Genomic DNA, 21,635 nt, shown 5'->3' on the forward strand with positions numbered 1-21,635 from the left:
CAAGTAACGAATTCTGAAAGGCAGTTACGATAAGACAAATCAGAGGCATCAATAAAAATGTTTTATTTTCTAAAAAAAAAAATCACTATCATGGTTTTCTTTTCTTTTTTTCATGCAAGCGATATTTTGGCAAAATTTTGCGGGTGGAAAGGTCCATTGTCTATTGGTAATATTTGGTAACTGTATGAAGCACAACTCATATCAAAGTCACTTTCAAATCAAACAGCTTTCTGCTGGTCAACATGGCAATTTCCCATGACCCTCTTGAACCCATTGTGAAATTTGTAGGGGAATCTTTCAGCCTCATCGAAATTCCAGATTATGTGGATTCCTATTGAAATTAGTAGAATTTGTCTGAGAAAATTTTCTAGACATCAGTAAATGTGGTCACACATCCACTCTTACATACAAAGCACTACAAACTGCACATTCTTTAAAAGAACGTTTGCAATCTTGAATGGTTGAAGTCAACAACTTACTGCTAAATAAAATTAAATCAAATGTTTATTTTATTTTTAAGTGCCTTTTTGAAGTTCCAACAGCACATTTTGGGGATTTTTAGTCTCTATAAAATCACTGTGTTAAAGGTGTGTGATTGAGTAAGGTAAGTGTATAATTTTTAGATATTAAAATCAATAGAATCAAACCTCACTTCTGGGCTTTTGATCAAATGATGTCTTTCTGTATCAAACCTATTATTCTGGAGGACTGTTCGCTGCTTGAACAGACCTTAATGCTGTGGCTCAAGCAGTTGATCTAGTGAGAACTGTACTCACCTCCAGCACAGATACTGGAAGGTTCTGCAGCTAGAATCTCTATGCAGGATTTCTTCAAGATCTGATGGGTACAAATAGAAACTAGATGTAGATAGACAACTAGGTCAGCTGAGCTAGTAAAGTAAAATGATCATTCAGTTCAATGTCTTTAAATGTTCACCCAAAATAGTTTGTCAATTCAAGGGTGTGATTACTCACCCTTGAATTGTTCCTTTCTTCTACTGAACACAAACAAACATATGAAGAATGCAAACAGTTGCTGATAGCCATTGACTTCCATAGTATGGAAATAATACAGTGGACATCAGTGGGGACCAGAAACCGTTTGGTTATCAACATTCTTCAAAATTTCAAAAGAACATACAGGTTTTGGAATAACTTGAGGGTGAATAACTCATGGCAGAATGGTTGTTTTGTTGTGAACAACCCCTTTAAATTCATCTAACAAACAGTTAATGGAAATACCAAATGGAGAAAACTTTCCAGAGTCAGTTTTTTTGCAGAACAAGTTTGTTTTATCTTAAAGAATCCACCAATCGTAGCAACACCTCTCCTTCAAGAGTCTCAACAGGACAATCCTCATGTGGCGTTTTTGTTTTGAACAGCACATCTGCTTTCTCCGTCTCTTTCCTCTCATCTTGGAAATGGCCTTCATCAGCCATACCAGCACCTATGTGTGGCGAGGTTGTTTTGATATACATGTCTATACCGCCGTCCTCTGTCATCTATGGAAGTATGTTTTCAGATCCCGAGGTCCCTGCTGATTTACAACACTCTTTTCCTGAGCTTCGGCATGCATCTAATTGACAGCAGATGGAGGCCCCCAGTCTCAGCTCGTGAAGCAGTCAACCTATGCATGGGCGGGACGAGTCTTTACCCAAACATCTTTTCTTCCACCTCAGCTTCGGAGCTTAAAAAAAAATATAAATTAGCTTTTATTTGTTACAGAAGTAGGACTCGGACAGAAAGATGAATTGACAGGTATTTATTGACAAAAGCTGAGCAACAAGGAGTGAGACAGGTGAGTGGTGATCCTGGAGGTCTTCGGTGAACTGGAGAGGTGTTAACTTGAGTATCTTCTTTTGACAGGGAACTTGGAACACGAACTGGACACACCTCACCCAGACGGCAGACAGGGACAGAACACAGGAGCAGGCTGACTGGGGATCGCTGGAGAACACACTCGGAAGGAGACACTGCAGGCAAGTAGACAAGGAGGTACGTAGGAGGCATAGCACTGAGATAGCTATGGCAGTCCTCTTCGCATGAACAAGACCGGTCACTGGGGTGCTGTGAGGTGTGTGTATTTATGGCATGACTAATGAGTGGCTCAATGATGTGCAGGTGCGTGTGATCAGTACTCAGGTGAGGGAGTGCGCTGTGATTGGTTGGTGACAGAGCCTGGCAGATCTGTGACATCATTGCAAAAAGGACGGACAAGGTGAACAGGCTTTGATGGTGTTTGGACAGACTCCAGCGGACCGTGGGATCAAAGTGGTCCAGGCAGGGCATGGCAGGTCTCTCTTGATACTGGAGACAATCCAGCATCTTCAGATGGGACTGAATGGATATTCTTGTTTGTTGTTCTTCACTTCTGTGTTTTTCTTTAATTCTTCTTTTTTTTTTTACTGTTTCATATGGTAATTTTTACCCAGGAGGTCAAGCTTTGTCTGGTTGGCATGGCTCTGTTTGCCCCTGCTGGTAAAAGCTGTTGCTAAAGCATCTGAAAAGCGTCTTTCTCCACTGACAGCCATTCATATTAGTGGAGACTGATTTTGTGAAGGCTGCTATCTTAAACAGCAGGGTGGTAGATGGCCAAAAGCTGATACAATATCACACCATTTAATTTAAAGATATAACACTTGCATAAGAATTGTTGAAATTAAATGTATATTTATTTTGCACACTATTTATTATAAATAAATAATTTGAAATCAATTATATTAAAAAATTAAACTTGAAAAACGTATTATTCTTGATTCTGTAATCTTATTATAATATTTTTCACAAATAAAGGAAATTGTGAAAAATGTGAATAAAAAGGAAGTCAACACTTTAACCAATAGTGCACTCAGTAATGTGTTAAGACTGTGAACTAGGAACAATATATTTTTCAAATTAATAAGGTAATACTAATTTTATGCTAATTAAAAAATATATATAAACACACACACACACACACACACACAAACACACACACACACACACACACGCACTCACCTAAAGGATTATTAGGAACACCATACTAATACTGTGTTTGACCCCCTTTCGCCTTCAGAACTGCCTTAATTCTACGTGGCATTGATTCAACAAGGTGCTGAAAGCATTCTTTAGAAATGTTGGCCCATATTGATAGGATAGCATCTTGCAGTTGATGGAGATTTGTGGGATGCACATCCAGGGCACGAAGCTCCCGTTCCACCACATCCCAAAGATGCTCTATTGGGTTGAGATCTGGTGACTGTGGGGGCCATTTTAGTACAGTGAACTCATTGTCATGTTCAAGAAACCAATTTGAAATGATTCGAGCTTTGTGACATGGTGCATTATCCTGCTGGAAGTAGCCATCAGAGGATGGGTACATGGTGGTCATAAAGGGATGGACATGGTCAGAAACAATGCTCAGGTAGGCCGTGGCATTTAAACGATGCCCAATTGGCACTAAGGGGCCTAAAGTGTGCCAAGAAAACATCCCCCACACCATTACACCACCACCACCAGCCTGCACAGTGGTAACAAGGCATGATGGATCCATGTTCTCATTCTGTTTACGCCAAATTCTGACTCTACCATCTGAATGTCAACAGAAATCGAGACTCATCAGACCAGGCAACATTTTTCCAGTCTTCAACCGTCCAATTTTGGTGAGCTCGTGCAAATTGTAGCCTCTTTTTCCTATTTGTAGTGGAGATGAGTGGTACCCGGTGGGGTCTTCTGCTGTTGTAGCCCATCCGCCTCAAGGTTGTGCGTGTTGTGGCTTCACAAATGCTTTGCTGCATACCTCGGTTGTAACGAGTGATTATTTCAGTCAAAGTTGCTCTTCTATCAGCTTGAATCAGTCGGCCCATTCTCCTCTGACCTCTAGCATCAACAAGGCATTTTCGCCCACAGGACTGCCACATACTGGATGTTTTTCCCTTTTCACACCATTCTTTGTAAACCCTAGAAATGGTTGTGCGTGAAAATCCCAGTAACTGAGCAGATTGTGAAATACTCAGACAGGCCCGTCTGGCACCAACAACCATGCCACGCTCAAAATTGCTTAAATCACCCTTCTTTCCCATTCTGACATTCAGTTTGGAGTTCAGGAGATTGTCTTGACCAGGACCACACCCCTTAATGCATTGAAGCAACTGCCATGTGATTGGTTGATTAGATAATTGCATTAATGAGAAATTGAACAGGTGTTCCTAATAATCCTTTAGGTGAGTGTATATATATTATATAAATGTGTATTTGCTGAATGCTGATGCTGATTACTTACTAATAATGGAAAATAAAATGCTAAAATACTAAATCACAATAAAAATCAGCCAACATATTGGCCTTTGGTGAATGTATTGCATGAACACTAACTAAGATTTCAAATTGTAAACTACTGGAGGTTCTGATGGATGTATAGGTACTTTTCTGAAACTGGTCAAATCAGTATTAAATTAATTCAGCAAAAAGAAAGCAATGCATAGAGAGTGCATGAATGAGTGATCATGATGAACTTTTCACTGTAAAAAAAAATCACCTCATTTAAATGAAAAACTTGAGATTAATTGCTTAAAATTACTTTATTTAAACTATTAAATCAACGTGGTACCAAAATTACAACCTGCAGTGATGCACTGTAATTAATGCTGGAAAGAAAAAAGAAAAGTAAAAACCTGACAAATAATAAAATTGACTTAAATGAATGGAAACAATCATAATGGCATTTGTTTTATTTAATTATTAAAGTGTTACTCAAATTTTTCACATAGAATGCAATTTACTGTATTAAATCATTTACATAAACACTCACCGAACCAATGACACCTTGTAGAGCTTCAAAACCATCATTTACTGGAAAGACATGATCTTTGCTGTCAGCGATCTTGGCCAGCTAGGAAAAGTGAAAAGTAAATTTAAAAAAATATACATTACAAAAAAAAATTATAAAGTATACTTGCTTAAACAAGTGCTAGTTCACATAAGCATAATTTATAAAAAATCTTGTAACACTTTTGCATGAGTGCCAAGATCTAGTTTTAAAGCTTACCATACCACCAAAAACAACACAAACACACCTGAGTCTCATTGAAATCCTTCACTCCTACACAGTACACAGAGGCACCCAGGCTGCGAGAGCGATTGGCCTGAGGGAAACACAGAGCAGAAACACTTCAGACTCCTGCAAACTATTAGCCGTTAATTGCTTCATCCACAGATCACGCTTTTGGCACTGCCTGGTGAAGCTGAACATCTATGAAGAGGACGCTGGGTAATTCTGATCATTAGATCCTGATTAATGTCTTTGTTGTTTGAAGCTGAAAGCAAAAGTAGGTCAAAATATGGACATAAGCACACTTATTATTTCAGCGAGTGTGGCTGACATTTTGTTCATAAAATGATTTAGACTATTTATAATAACTCATAAGATTTGCTGGTCTTTATTATTCATTTGTTTAAGCAAAGATATGGTTCTTATCGGTTGATACTGTTGTAATATTGTTACCATCTGTGTTACAGGATAATGAAGAAAAGAGAAATGTGTGATGTAATTCCCAGCATGCAAATTAATTCAAATATTCCACCGATGACCCTGACTTCACCTCGTGAACACCAAAGTAAACATTGCTTTCAGTGACGACACCCCTTGTGAAAAGGAAATACACGTCACTGCACTGAATGCAAACTTGCAGTGTACTTCAAATGCTAAAAAGTTGATCAAAAAAACTTGCAGATAATATAACATTAATGAAATAAAATGCCATTTAAGTGGACTTAAAAAATTAAGTGTTAAACAACATTTTACATCTTTGTATTAATAATATTTTGTCATGCTTTAAAGAAGTACACTTATGATTATGATGTGTAACATACTAAAACACAAGTAAAGTACTTTATTATAATTATAACTGTATAGTGTGTTTTTAATGTGTTACTTAACATGTTTAAATGTACTAAATTGCCATTTCATCATTACAAATGTGTAATTTCAAATATATTTAAGTACATGACATACAAGAAATTACCATAAAGCATACTTCAGTTCACCATAAATTCTAATAAGTAGTGTACATTTAGCCTTTACCCATATTTCAAAGACAATTGATTTCATTATAAATTACATATAAAGATGTACTTAAGTCCTACTTAAGAGGTTTCAGCTAATAATTGCAATTGATACAAATTTAAACTACAATATATTTTTATGCAATTGCATGCAAACAAGTGTCCAAAAACATTACATTGAAGTATATTCTTTTAAAGTATTATTTCCATAAACTCTTTTTTAAAATGAAGATAAATCACGCTTGTTTTTCACAAGGCACTGTGAAGTAATCCACTGTTTTTCTTTCTCTTCTTCTGTCTTTCATCATTCTCACCTCTCTCTCAGCGTAATAGAAGAAATCTTCATGCAGTTCTCCATCTGTGAGGGCGATGATCACACTGGCTGTGCGGTATCCTTCACACAGAAACAAAGTCTGCATCATGTTTGCAACTTAGTGCCAGATTTTGATTGACATTTTTAATCCATTTACAGAGGAACATGCAACATGGTGAAACTAGCTAGTAGTAGCAAGTAATTTTGATTTCTTAATGAACAATATGAGGGGATAAGCGGTAAATATGTTCTACTGAAACGGCCTAAACCAGCTAAATTGACTCAGCTGGTCACCACCTTAAATAACCAGGTTACCACAGTATGTCAATTTCATACCCCAGATAGCACACATACATCTGCAACAAGATCGCTTGATCTGGAAAGCATCTGCTGTGCACATCTGACAGACGTCTGTAAGATGTCAGTTTTACATACATCCTAAATCATAAACATCTTAAAGACATCTAATAAACATCTATTTGACATCTGATCGGAAACGTCCTATAGATGTATTGCAGATGAGCAAACACTAAAAAAATACATCTTGAAGATGTAAATGCAGACGTCAAATAGACATCTCCGTGATGTATGTGTTCTATCAGGGACTGGTTTTAGGACCCAAAAATGACATTTCTGTCATCATTTATTCGAGCCTGATCTCATGATGAAAACGTGTGGGAACTTTTTATGCAAGATGCGAAATACGTAGCGCCATGTACATTTCCACTGAGTGGAGCTTAAAAGAGTGTTTATATTTTCCCCAGAAAAGATGAACGTACATATGGTACGTTTTATGTGATGTTGGTTTTGTACGTGTCACCGCAGTTCTGACTTGAAAAGTCTGTTGAGTGGTGCTATAACTCTAATGCTCCGTGACGTTTTAAAATAATATTAACATCTGCACTACACCTAAACCTACCCGATAGTATATGAACAAAAGCGAATGTGACGTAAAAACACAAAAGCAAGCATGCAGTTTTCATCCTAAGCCCAATTCCGTGCCGGCTGACTCTGAGCTAATGAGAAAACTAAGCCTGGAAAGCGAAACATATGCAGCTGTTATCATGACTATATACGAAAACGATTACAAGTGCTCGCTGTTTTACCGCCTCTAGTGTTCATTTCTGTTGGAAACTGCAGTGATATGTTCTTTATTGGTTTTTACAGATCATGAGATCAGGTTACCCTCAAGTTGTTGCAAACCTGTATGAATTTCTTTCTTCTGTTAAACACACACACAAAAAAGAGTTGACGGTATGGACTTCGATTGTATTTTTATTTAATTTTATGCGTAGCCCCTCCTGATCTGCTTCCCTCATTGCTGCTCTGAGCGAGATTGGGCATTTTCGACATGAGAGTGCTAACAAGGACGCTAAAGACCATAGTCTCTAGCATCAGTCACTAGTGTACTTCTTGAAATCAAGGGAGTGAGGTTTACCAGCACAGCACTTACTAGCTGGCCTACAATGAGAGTCAATGGCTACCGTCAACAGTTTGGCTGCCAACATTCTTCAAAATATCTTCTTTTGTGTTTAACAGAAGTAAGAAATTCATTCGGGTTTGAAACAACGTGGTGAACTATCCCTTTAAGCTACAAATTTAACCATTTCGTGCCAGTAATCTAAAACCAGTTAAGACCACCTTGAAGATTACTTAAAGTAGTCTAAACTGTTTCTTCTTTCAGCAAGATGTGTTTGAAATGGACCTACCCTCAATGTTACCATAGTAAATCTGTTCGCTGGCCTAGTAGCACACAAAAGAAAGACAAAAGAAAAACATCAGAAATATTGTAATCTCATGCAGATCAAACAACATTCACAGTGACTGGCTATTTCACAGACAGATGAGGAATAAATTAACCCAGCTGTGAAAGATCATTCAAAAACTCAACAGTTTTATGTTTTTAGGTCCATTTGTCTGAGTAGAGGCCAAACATAACCTTCGTGAAGGATATTTCGAGCTATTTGTCATAGCTGGGTGGGCGGTACTGACGCCAAGATGGTTCCTATTGGCTCACTCACCCGCTGAATGCCTTCATGCATAAAAGTGTCTCCACCTGGCTGCACTTTCTCGAGTTCCTCCAAACCTTTCCGTATTTGTTCCCTGACAAATGCACACAATGAAAGAGAGAGAAAAGGTCATTCTGACCTTTGATTTATTCTGGATGGAGTAGATTTTCAACAAATCATACAAATTATACCATGAATAATATTCATTGGCACTGACAACCTTTGACAACCAGCACTTTTCTGGAAACATGGAAAAACCTTAGTCACAATGAATTTGGCATACAAACATGACATTTCCTTATAAATTGTGAGCCACAAGTTGAAGTCATTGAAGTGCTGTTTTAAAGGAATAGTTCACTCAAAAATGAAAACGCCGTCATCATGTACTCACCCACATGGCAACCAAACTGTTGCTGGTAGCCATTGACTTCCATTGTAGTTTTTTCTCTACATGGAAGTCAATATCCACCGGCAGCTATTTGGTTACCAACATTCTTTAAAATATCTTCTTTTTTGGTTAACAGAAACAATTGTCACATACAAGTTTGGAACAACTTGAAAGTGAATAAATGATAACAGAATATGAATTTGTATGTGAACTATCCCTTTAAGGAGACGATCATCAAGACCAGGGAATACTTACAGCAGATGTGCCGTAATTTATGGGTCATACTGTCACATAACTGATTCTGACAGATTTGGCCTTCATTTTTGGTAACAGAAGTGTAAAACTACAGTCATTTGTTGGCTCAAACCCATACTACAGTCAAAATCAGACTACAAAAGTAGATGGGCCTACAATGCATTTGTGCAAAGGACTTGAGTTAAATCACAAAATAATGAAGATAACATTAATTCACTCACCTGTCTTCTGTAAGCCGCATCAAAATATTGCCCTGATCGGAGAACACAATGAAGGACATCCGCAACTGAGGGCTAGATGCAATAACAAACATGTATGTTAGACTGAAATTATAATTTTAAAAGCATATTTTAATTACAAAATGTCTCAATGTGATCCCACATATTCCTATTTTCACTTCACTAAAATAACGTTTATTAAGATGCAACTAGCCATTCAATATTTTAGTTAAACATGTTTTTTCGTTATTTTTCATTTACATAATGTAGAAAAAGTTATGCACACTCACAGATTTTTGTGAGACTCTGACTTTGCCTACCTTATGAACTTATGGGCCAGATGTTCCACAAAGTTATAGATTTCATTCCAGTGATGCTGCACACTTCCTGATCTGCAGGGAGAAACAGACATATTGGACACTTATAGTCGACATCAAGGGGGCAATAAAGATTCACAAGCTGAGAGGAATAGCCGAGTTTGAGATTTACAGCTGTGTGAAAAAGATTTTTTTTAAAGCAGGAGTTCAAAAACTACACTGACACATTTTTATGCTCCTTTGAGGGAAATCATTAGAGTGTCCAGCATCCTCCCAGAACAGCTGTCTGTCTGAATGAGTGCGATGCCAGCTGTCAATATTCCATCGACTTTGAATTAAGACAAAGATCAACAATCTTGATACTTAAATATGACAGTAGAAATACATGTGAAACTTTACTTTGAAATTGAAATTAAATTTAAACTCTTTTAAATTTAAATATACCTTCTCATTAGCTGTTGCCTTCTATCTGTATTTCAATTTACATTTTACTAGTTTGACCTTTATGCAGGATTCTGTGCAGGAAAACTCCTCTAAAACAAATACAATTTATTACATTCAGAGAAAGTGCCAGTCACATGTGGGAAATCTGCCTGTGAAAGAACTTTGCAAAACTACTTTTAAGAGAGAGCAGTTTAGGTCAAATGTTGTAATATTTGTATTGTGTGGTAAGCCATTTATAAAAGCAATCAGGGACCCAATGCATGCTGTTTAGTATTTGTATGATTTGGCACATTCCAAATCACACCAGCTTATCTTCACAAAATGGCACAGTGACACTTATAGATACATTCATATGTGATCTAATTTGAAAGTAACAGCAACACTTTAAAAAACAGTCAAGCATTGTTTAATGATAGAACTGTATCAAGTCGTGGCCTAATGGTTAGAGAGTCGGACTCGTAATCCAAAGGTTGCGGGTTCGAGTCTCCGGCCGGCAGGGATTGTAGGTGGGGGGAGTGAATGTCCAGCGCTCTCTCCACCCTCAATACCACGACTGAGGTGCCCTTGAGCAAGGCACCGAACCCCCAACTGCTCCCCAGGCGCCGCAGCATAAATGGCTGCCTACTGCTCCAAGGGTGTGTGTTCAAAGTGTGGGTTAAATGCAGAGCACGAATTCCGAGTATTGGTCACCATACTTGGCCGTATGTCACGTCACTTTCACTTTTTAATAATTAGAACTAAAATAAGACAAACATGTATGAATGGAAATGCATGCATATTTGACATATTAAATAGAATTTACAGAATTATGGGCTGCTGGTGGTGAGACATTATTGGTCATTTAGGTTTCAGCAATAATACTGATGGGATAATACTAATCTTAATGCAAAGTTCTGTCATGAAACTCTAGATGGCGCAGGCTGATACGTTCTAACACAATCTGATATAGTCGCACCACTATTCATTAGTCATTCTGTATCAGCAGCCAATGAGCTCGCTTCTCAATATTCAAATACTTGACTAGTGCTTGCTGTAGTAGATGCAGTGCGATTCAGAAACCCTCCACCTCCCCAGCTCCACCTGTACAGATCTGCTATGGGGTGATGTGATATTATGTATGGGGGATATTTCATATATTTTATATGTTCAGCAGCAGTATTTCTTACATGCTCACAGCAGCAGTGTAGCAAATCTATTTTGCCAATACCAAACATATTAATACTGCCATGTATATTACCATGATAAACTCTCTGAGAGTTTAAGAACTATATAAATATGCTAAGGGTCTGATGAGTTACTGAGATTAATGAATTTTAATTACATTAGCTACATACTGATTTGCTGAAATCGCTCTGCAGAAAATTGGAGTAGAATCAAATAACAATATCATTGAAAATCTGATATCGGATTTTTTTTTTTTATAAAAATCAGTTTTTGTTTGAGTGTTCTTTATGATTATTGATTGTCTACAAATGAATAGCAATTGAATTTGGACTCAACAAATTTGGAATTTGTTGTTTTTTGTACTGTACCTTCAATATATCCCAATAAATCAGTATTGAATCACAATTGGAATCAAATCAAATTAAGAGCTTGTGAATCAAAATCAAATTGATTCAGGAAATCTCTGTCAATACCCAGCTGTACAGTTAATGCTTTCTTACTTCCCAATAATAACTACCTTACAAAGGCATTAGCTGTCACTGTGCCAGATGTTATTTCTATGATGCCATGTCTAGTGCAGAGCTACGACCATTGATTCATTCAAAACAATGTTCTTGTTATAATGCAACTATGCCCAGGACAAAATTGCATCCAGAAGATCTTGTTTTTGCATGGTAATGCAGTTTAAAAATCCAGGTGCTGTGAATGCCATCAAACCTATCTCAAAGTTCACATTTCAATCAATGGGTTTTTGGTTAAATGCCTGAAATAAGGTCTGTGTTTAACGCAAGCACAAGATATTTTCACATTTTATTCTACAACAAAAAAATACATCAGTAGTGATTTCTAACAATTGGCTAAATGGGCTACAGAGGTTGTCAGGGACTCTAAACTTCAACACACCGAACAGGTAAACTCATACTAACTATCATACTAATCACATTCTTGCAAACTATTCAACTCAAACTTTCCGGGAAAGACTGAAAGAGTTGTTGAAAGTTTATTGTCAAGTCATTCGACTGTGGTGTAGTTTAAAACCTACGTTTAGCTTTTTACTTCTCGTGACTATGCTTCAAAATTCATAAATTGTGTTCATCAAGATTATCAAAATAGAGATTACGGGATCTAAAATATGGTCATGCAGAATAAGGCATTAATATGTGCTTTATAAGTACTAATAAACAACCAATATGCTAGCAATATGTATGCTAATAAGCAACTAGTTAATAGAGAGAATCCTAATGAAATCTGAAAATACAGTTTTGAGACAAGGGTAAAATAATAATAAAAATAAATGGCATTTGAAATGCAACAAAAATAAGTGATGATGGGGCAGTCAGTAAAAAGTTTTACAAGACACTTTTCTATAACAACAACAAATAAAAATAAAAATCTGTTAGTTTGAATAAAAGCTAGTTTGAAACACAAGAGTGTCCAAATACCCTTTGGGGCAACTAGCTGAAACAATAAAAGGTTCTGCTCCACCTCATTCAAATGTTTCAAATTATTAATTGCAATGAGATGATGTGAGATAATGTGTCAAAAGTCTCTGGATTGTTTAGTCCTCCTCTCCTCCTATGCCTGTCTTTCTCTCCCTCTCACTGTTTTTCCATTGTTAGTGAGATCCAGTCCTCTAAAGCAGCCAAAGCAGGCAGGGTTTGGGACATCTGGAGCTGATGGTGAACTGGTTTAACAAGAGGCAACTGGTATGTGTGCGCGAGTGTGTAAAAGTGAAGGATTTATTTATATAGCTATAACTCTTAATGAACTAGCCTTCATACAGCTGCCCAAGATTGCCTATTCATTTTCTCTGAAATTGGACTAGATTGTCACATTATTCAGTAACCCAAAGGTTTAGATAATTCTTGGGAATGGATGAGCGTGCAAAACCCACCCCCAACCACATCTCTCAGCTTTCATTTCAGAGCGAGAACAGTTCAACGAGGGCATTTCACTTATAGCCTAGCAGCCATTAGTTAAATTATGTTTCACATTATATTTAAACTTTGCTCAGGAATAGTTTGGTGTTCAGATGACTAATAAAACCATAATAAAATCATAATGTGAAGGCTTGGTCATAAACTGTAATAGAAGTATTGAATGCTTTACTGTACAATTAAGCAAGTATCCGGTCACAAAAATCATTACAGTGTTATAAAAAGTATAGAATCTTCATAAGCAAAACTGACTAAAGTTAAAATAACTTAATATTAAAATATATAACTACTGATATAACTACTTAAGTACAGGTAGGTCTACTTTTTTTAAATAATGCCATGATGTAACGATGGCAACCTAGGTGAGTGCTGGAGTATATGTATTCATACAGTCATAAACTCCTAATTCAGCAATACTGACATTATAAACATAAATTATGTTGAAATTTCATAAATGTGTCTTTTATTGACGTAAAATGTAATGTTTGTACATTACTACAGAAACCGCTACACTATGACAAAAACTAGCCTGTGACCATATTAATGATCATTTACTTTATGATAATGTCTCTAGAGGTATTGCTAATCTTTGCTAATAATAGCTGCAACCAATTTAATACCTCTCACAAAAAAAGTATGACATTTACATGGTAAATGGTTCATGACCAAAACACCATTGTACTTTTTGGTACTTTGTCGTATGTGAAATGTATAATGTAAAGTGTAATAATGGAAATGGCAAGACATTTTTTTTTTTGCTTACAATAGGGCAGCATATGGAGGGCCATTGTCCTGCAGAGTTTAGCTTAAACACTAATTAAACACACCTGAACCAGCTAATGAAAGTCCTTTAGGAGTGCCGGAAACTTCCAGGCAGGTGTGCTGGAGCTGGTTGGAGCTAAACACTGCAGGACAATGGAGGTGCGTCCAAAATCACTTACTGTCTGAGTAGGTACCACATTTGAACTCAAACTTACTTCATGACCATTAAAAAATAACTATATAGTATGTTCTAAATGTTCTATATAGTATGAACAAAATTTGCACGTACTACATCCACCATGTTGTTACTATCACGCAATCTACCAGCATCAGTTGCAGTGCCATTCATAAATCCTCTCCCGAGGCCTCATGGGATTGTAGTGTCATCTACTGCACACTTTAGAATCTGGGCGGAAGTAGTATGTCATCCGTGTATTTTTCGCCTACTAAAACAATGATTTTGGATATACTACTCTTTTCAGCATACTGTTTTTCGCATACTATATAGGAAAGTTTTCGATTTCCAGTGGGACGCAGAGTGGTCCTCCAGGAGCCGAGTTTGGCACGTGATCCCCACTGCTACCCACACTCCCACCTATAGGTGGCGCCCTACTTCCAGCTTCACAAGGTCCTCTGGAGGTCCTTTATGCGAAACCTCTAAAACAAACCCTTGTATATGTCTCTATTATACGCTACATTGAGTGTTTTCTCTTCGATCAAGTGAAGATTCATTGCAGATCGTGCAATTCATGATGTATGTGTCATAGAAAAAAATAATTTTTAATCTGTAATCCAAGTGACTTTATCTGTGGACTCATTAGCTACAGTGTAATATTTCTTCCTCTGATTTAACTTGTCTTCCAGCTTTCTGTGACTCAGTTCTTTTGGGCACTGAATTCATTTCGTTCTTGCTTTAACTGGGGACTTTTTCATAAATCAAAGTTTTAGTTTGACAAAACTGATTTCTCCACAATGGTGTCAATTAGTTATTCTAACTTGACCGGTATGTTGGAAATGTTAGGACAATGTTCAAATAGTTTGATTACACAACGTGATTGACCAACCAGAAGCTGAAGCTCCAGAACAATTCCAGAAACAACAACAGGCCTTTCTGGTCATTAGAGTTGAATGACATTATTAGTTTCATAACACATGTTTCTTTATTCCCACCACTGTTCCACAACTGTTCGCTTGTTGCACTGTCTGCAAAAGCACTTGAGCTGAATGAATGGAGGAGAATGGTAAATGGCCTTCACAGACCCTCCTGAGCACAGGAGCCAAACCATCAAGCCCACAGCTATAAAGTGGAGCCACAGAAATGGCCCATAAGTAGAGCAACCAAACACTGACTTTCCCATAACTCACATCCAACTGATTGCTGATTGATTTGTGTTGATAAATGAACCCTTGTTAAACACAAGCAGAACTTAATGGTGGGCATTGTCCCATGATAGCTAGAAGGCTTCTGTATATATATGCTAAATTAATTCCATTGCATCTCTTGTCAGCTGAAGATTCTTAATAGACTGTTACACTGACTGATTATGACCAGTTGTGTTTATATCTCCTGTTGCATTTAAAATCCATGAATCTGACAACTGTTGTCCCCGACTGAGCCTGGTTTCTCTCAAGGTTTTTTTTTCTCTCCATTTTTGTCACAGATATATTTTGGGTTCCTTGCCACTTTCGCCTTTCAGTTAGGGACACTTACTATTTGGCAATATTAATTACTTTATTGGATGAGAAGTGAAGTGAGCTGGACGATAACATGATTGTTTTCTCCAGAGCTGCTTTATAGATTAAACTCATTCAATTATTGATTGACTTAAACTGCACTGAATCAACAGTGAACTGAATTTGCTTTATAATGACAAAATAGAATTTTCAAAATTGAATTCTGTTTGCATCACTGAATCATTTTTTTATTATTATTTATTGGAAATAAAGATTTAGTATTTTGTACAATAAGAAAAGCTACGATGTTAAATGAATTATAAGCAATTATGAGCTTGATTCCCATTTAGAAGCACAAGATGCACATTTTTAAATCATTCTAGAGAACATTTTTCACACACACACTAAAGAATGAAATATCCAGTATCCAAGGCAGTGGGGTAAACGGGAAATGAGTTGACATATGTTGCTGTATAACATTATGAATCTGTCCAACAATAACATCATATTCACAGCTGAACTGACAGGCGAGACGTGAGGAATGATTTACATGTATTAGGAAACACAGCTGTGTTTTTTATACTTAAAACACATTCGTCAAACATGAACATAACACTAAAAGTTGCCAAGCGGCGTTAAAGTTTAGACTGAAACGAAATAGCTGGAAACTGTGATCCACATCCAATCTATTCTATGTCCACGTGTGTGCATATATATTGTATAAAAAAGCTAGCAGCACACAGGTAAACATCACAGTGTGATGATTGAGTTTAGAACTGTGTGTAATTGATTTTCCATGTGCAAGTCCTAGGGCTTTCGCAATACACTGCATGACAAAATTAGGTCAAGCTTGCTTGCGAGTTGCCAAGTAAATTATCAAACAAGACTAAAACAACCTCAATTTGTAGTCAAAATGCACATGAATCATTTCTGAACTACAAAAAGTAACATTTTAAAAGAAAATCCTCAATTTCAAATACAATTCAATATTACTTGCTGTTTCTTTGTTGTATTTCATGAAATAGCAATTTCAAAATGAAAACTGTTTCAAAATAAATCCTAAATCATTGATTTTTCCCAGTGAACATTCATTTTCTATTAAACTGCATATGTGGAACTAATATGGCAATATGGCTTCTTAACCCAGCTGTTTAATCTATCCTTCCCTTGCAGTCTTTTGGCTCATTGCTGCATATTTGTAAACTGTCCTCAAGGGACAGCACTTGCATCCAGCCAACATGTCCGCATTGACCCCGAACATGCTTTTTTCCCACCTCATGCATTATTGCTGTTGGATGAGACATATGTTACAGAGGAAAACAGTTATTTTTATTGTTATCTTTATTGTTATCCCCCCGCCCTCTCTCTCTCTCTCTCTAACACTGTGTGAATGGCATTATGCACTAAATAATGAAATATCAGAATATGGAAATTGTTTTAAAGAAATATATCATATGCACACATTTCAAGTTAAATATACAAAAAGTAAAACAATATAGGTACAAAACAATAGATATAAGGGGGAAAAACCTGTGTGAACTTGAGGAGAATTGACTTGGATTAAAAGTCATTGAGCAGAATGAAGAAAAATGTAGTTACTGTAGTTCTCAGAATAGTTTGCAGCAGATGCTACTTTGCATTTGCACTCTGCAGAAAGAAGTTCAGTCATTTTAAATGTTCAAATGATCTTCAAAGTATCAAAATGTGACTCTTTGGGTCAGTTTCCATCAAAAAAATGGGATAAAACATTAATATATGAAAGCATCACTTAACTTAGCCTTCCTCGTTCTAATAAAACCTTGCCATATAGACCTTATACCGCTGAAAAAAAACTGCATTTAAATTGTAAACCTAATTCTGCATGAGTGTTAGTGATTTATGCAAGTGTATTTTTCTGTCTAATAATTACTGGTCAAAGATTAAAAAAAAAGCCCTCAGACAAAGTGAGTCTTAGAGTGCCAACACAGCATACACAGAGTGTGACCATGCATTGGTAAGACAAGTTGGTAAATCACAGGATAACTTACTTGTCTAGTACAAAGTAGAGGTCAAAACCTCCATAGCAGGAGGAAGCTCCTGTCCCTCTTTCCGGCACAAGTCCTGTATTTCCATTCGCAGTGTCCACCAATTTCACACAGAGCAAAACTGCTATCCTCCAAAGTCTGCACATGTTGTAAAGCACTGTTCGAGTCAAGCAAAATCAGGACTACAGGAAAAATACAAAAGTGACCATGAGAGAAAAGTAAGGTTCCACAGGGTCCTTGACAATCCGTAATCCTTGCAGCTGTTCTGTGCAGTTAATTTGGAGAAAACATTCTCCAAAAGACTAGACTTGTCTTTGCTTCTACTGCCCTGTGGCAGCAGTGTCAAGGTTTTATGGAAAAAAAGAAAAAGAAAATGTCTCTAAGAAAGATTCTTGGTTAGAAATAAGTTTCTAGAATGCAGATGTGCACATGCACCCCAAAGTCTGACACACTTCTGCTTGCTGCCCCAGTTGCTGCTAGATTGATGGAGTGTGGGAGGGAGTGTGGTTGTGTGTGTTTATGTTTGAGTGTGTGTGTGTGTGTGTGTGTGTGTGTCTTTGCCAGACAGTGCAAAAGCATTGTCTCTCAGCCCCTTGACTCCAAAACAACTTTCCATACTCTTTTTTTAAAGCAATAAAGAAACCCAAAGAGAGATTATGGTTGTTATTTTGCCATCTAGTGGTAAGAAATGTTACTGAAAATGTTTCTTTATTTACAGTTTTACATTTGAACAAATTCTAACTTTTTTCCTGTAAAGCTTGACATATAAAATTAATAGTTAAAAAAAACATTTAGAGAATATACGTTTGCTTATGCGGCTTTTTTTTTTTTTAGTGTCTTATTTGAGACTATAGGTTTTTATAGTGCATGTATGAGGACTTATTGAGTTTTATTCAGAGGCCCAAACAGAGCAAAAATATGCAATTTTGTGCAGTTGCTGACATTTATATGGGTAAAATGTACGATCAAATTATGTAAAGTAATCAGTGAGATATTATTTACTACAGACTATTTACATGAAGTGATATAGATATTAGTTCACTCTGTATAACTCAATAATACGTCTTAGTAATATGATTTTTAAATGCTTAGTTTTAAGAGCTCTTTAGTTTCAAAAATACAATGCAATACAATGATGATGGCGAGATGAACAAATACATGTTTCTCAAAAGCCTGAGGATCACATTTGATACATTTTAACATGATTTTCAAAAAAAAGTATGGATAAGTAAGTTGCTTCAATCCAGTAAGTGAAATATTAATCTTAAAATATTACTTGAAATATAAGTTCACCTTCAGGAACTCGAGCTGCGTCGAAACACTTTGGGAACGCCATGGCGAGACCACGTTCTGAAGCACTTCTGAAATCAGTCCAATAGAGAAGCGAGATGCATGGTCAGTTCTTGAGAGGTGCTTTGCTCGCTCCTGGCTGTGTTTGATGAGACCGGTCTGGCTCGCGATCCTGCTGGCAGCGGTCCCACTGTTGCCGAGGCACAGCATAGACTGTTGTCTTGGGGATCGCAAGTGGATTTAGCAGAGGGATCCGAGATAGGCTCATCCTTATCTCGGTCCTCGCCCACTAGATCCACGGCACTCTATCAGGGATCGGAAGCCTGCCCTGCAGTTTCTTCCCCCCGGAGAGAGAGCCAGACACTTCATCTGTCGTCCTCTGAGGAGGATGACCTTGATGAGCGTCGATACAGAGGAAACTGTGAATTCATCACCACAGTCCCTCGTGTATGATGAGCTAGTGGAGGTTGTGACTCGTGCTCTAGTCAAGCTTAACATCGACTGGCCAGCCGAGAAGCAGGACGTTCATCCGAAAAGCAAACTTGACGAATGTTTCCTGGGAATTCTTTCACAGCCTTCACACTGGGCCCTTCCTTTCTTCCCCGATCTTCACACCGAGGTGTTGAGTTCGTGGGAGAAGCCATACTCATCCTGACTCTTCAGCCTCACCGTTGCAAATTATTCCAACGTTATGGGGTTGAATGAGAAGGGAAATGGGGCAATGCCAGCGGTGGAGCAGACGCTTGCAAGCTATCTCTCCACCGGTTCAGCATTGTTCCTGAAGGCCCCGAATGTTCCCACCAGGCCAGTAAGTCTAACATCTAGCCTGGTTGGGAAAGCTTACACGGCAGCAGGTCAGGCCGGTGCGTGTCTGCACACTATGGTGGTGTTGCAGACGTATCAGGCAGACCTGCTAATGGACCTGGACGAAAAGGAGGAAGGGGAATCTGACGTAGTTGTGGAATTGTGTCAGGCCATGGGACACGGGAAAGCTCGTCCCCTCAAGTGAGGGCACTAGAGCATTGAGGTTGGTCGTTCCCTGCTGGTCATCTGCTTCAGGGCACCGAAGTGGCTCCTCTAGCAGCACCAGAGGACAGTCTTGAGAGAGTGGTTCCCTTAGTAGACTTTCTGACAGCGTGGAAACTTCTGCCAAATGTCTCACAATGGGTATTGCAGACTTTAGAGAGAGGTTACAGAATTCAGTTCAGTTCTCGTCCACATCGATTCAACGGGGTCATTCCTACACTAGTGGGCCCCGAGCAGGCTCTGGTATTGGAACAAGAAGTAGACACTCTCTTGAGAAAGGAGGCCATAAAATGTGTTTCTCCTCTCTCGAGAGACACACTCTGTCAGTTTAAATCTAGATTAAAGACACATTTCTTTAACCTGGCTTACACATAACACACTAATACACTTCTATTATTCAAATCCATTAAAGGATTGTTAGGCTGCATTAATTAGATCAACCGGAACCGGGAACACTCCCCATAACACACAATGTACTCGTTACATCATAAGAAGAATGGCATCTACGCTGATATTTGTCTGTTTCTATTCTGTTTCTCAGTCTGTGTCCAGATCAGATGGTGGATCGGCACCGGGAGAGGATGTATGTGGCCCTGATCATCGGTGGAGGCCGGACACCTGGATGAGCCCCGGGGACATATCCCCAGTCACCGTAGCCACCCGATCCAGCCCGTATCCAGCACTGCAGTCACCAAATCCAGTGCGTATCCAGATAAGATGGTGGATCAGCACCCAGAGACGACCTCTACAGCCCTGAACGTCAGCGGAGACCAGGATACCGAGATGAGCGCCAGAGACAGATCCCCAGTGAGGACCCCGCCACTTAGACAGCCATCGGGAAAGACCACTGGAACCAGTTGAGCACTTACAATCTGACTTTGCTGCAGTTGGAATTGAACTGCTGGTTCGTTTGACCAGAGGAGAACTAGCCCCCCGACTGAGCCTGGTTTCTCCCAAGGTTTTTTTCTCCATTCTGTCACCGATGGAGTTTTGGTTCCTTGCCGCTGTCGCCTCTGGCTTGCTTAGTTGGGGACACTTCATTTCCAGCGATATCGTCGACCTGATTGCCAAAAGACACTATTTAAACTGAACTGAGCTGGATTCAATAATGAAATGCCTTTAACTGAAAATCTTTTTTTTTATCTTTTCATTTTACATTATTGACACACTATTTTCCTTTTTTGATATTGTGCAGTTGCTTTGACACAATTTACATTGTTAAAAGCGCTATATAAATAAAAGCGACTTGACTCACACCTCTTCCAGCAGCAACCTAGTTTTCCCAGGAGGTCTCACATCCAGGTACTGACCAGACTCAAGTGGATGCTGCACACTGGTGGTGGTTGAGGAGAGACCCCCACATGATTGTAAAGCGCTTTGGGTGTACGGCAATACACAATAAAAATGCGCTATATAAATGCATCATTCATTCATTCATTCATTCAACCCTGCTTAGCTTCAGTGGGCAACCAGTCTTGGGCTGCAGGGTGATATGGCTGCCTAATATCATGACGCATAGAGCATCACGACGCATATGTGTGGTGCTGTTGCCGTAGAACACGTTGTTTACGTTCAGAGGAGAGCACGTGCATGTGTCGTGGTACTCTCCATAATGGCGCCTAGGGTGACAAGGAGGAGACTAATTGTTGCATAAAGTTTTTATTTTTGTTTTCTTTGTGCACAAAAAGTATTCTCGAAGCTTCATAAAATTACGTTTGAACCACTGATGTCACATGGACTATTTTAACGATGTCTTTACTACGTTTCTGTGCC

The 21,635-nt window shown here is 38.2% G+C and overlaps 1 protein-coding gene across 2 annotated transcripts in view; it reads right to left on the reverse strand.

Moving 5' to 3' along the window:
* The window catches only part of LOC306849501 (anthrax toxin receptor 1-like), a 56,272-nt gene extending 37,402 nt beyond the window's left edge, over positions 1-18,870 (reverse strand). Inside the window, exons 1-10 of one of the 2 annotated variants that reach the window (XM_079384581.1) lie at positions 18,840-18,870; positions 17,550-17,728; positions 9,545-9,616; positions 9,228-9,299; positions 8,376-8,457; positions 8,064-8,097; positions 6,356-6,435; positions 5,054-5,122; positions 4,789-4,869; positions 777-837 (exon numbers count right to left, since the gene is read on the reverse strand). In XM_079384581.1, coding sequence (XP_079240707.1) covers positions 777-837; positions 4,789-4,869; positions 5,054-5,122; positions 6,356-6,435; positions 8,064-8,097; positions 8,376-8,457; positions 9,228-9,299; positions 9,545-9,616; positions 17,550-17,692 — 694 coding nt within the window. In that variant the 5' untranslated portion in view covers positions 17,693-17,728; positions 18,840-18,870. Of the gene's footprint in view, positions 1-776; positions 838-4,788; positions 4,870-5,053; positions 5,123-6,355; positions 6,436-8,063; positions 8,098-8,375; positions 8,458-9,227; positions 9,300-9,544; positions 9,617-17,549; positions 18,040-18,839 lie in introns of those variants that run through there. The other variant, XM_079384582.1, reaches the window with a different exon arrangement.
* Positions 18,871-21,635: the final 2,765 nt, after the last annotated feature.

The sequence above is a fragment of the Barbus barbus genome (genome assembly GCF_936440315.1).
Source record: "Barbus barbus genome assembly, chromosome: 29".
Classification (NCBI taxonomy): Eukaryota; Metazoa; Chordata; class Actinopteri; order Cypriniformes; family Cyprinidae; genus Barbus; species Barbus barbus.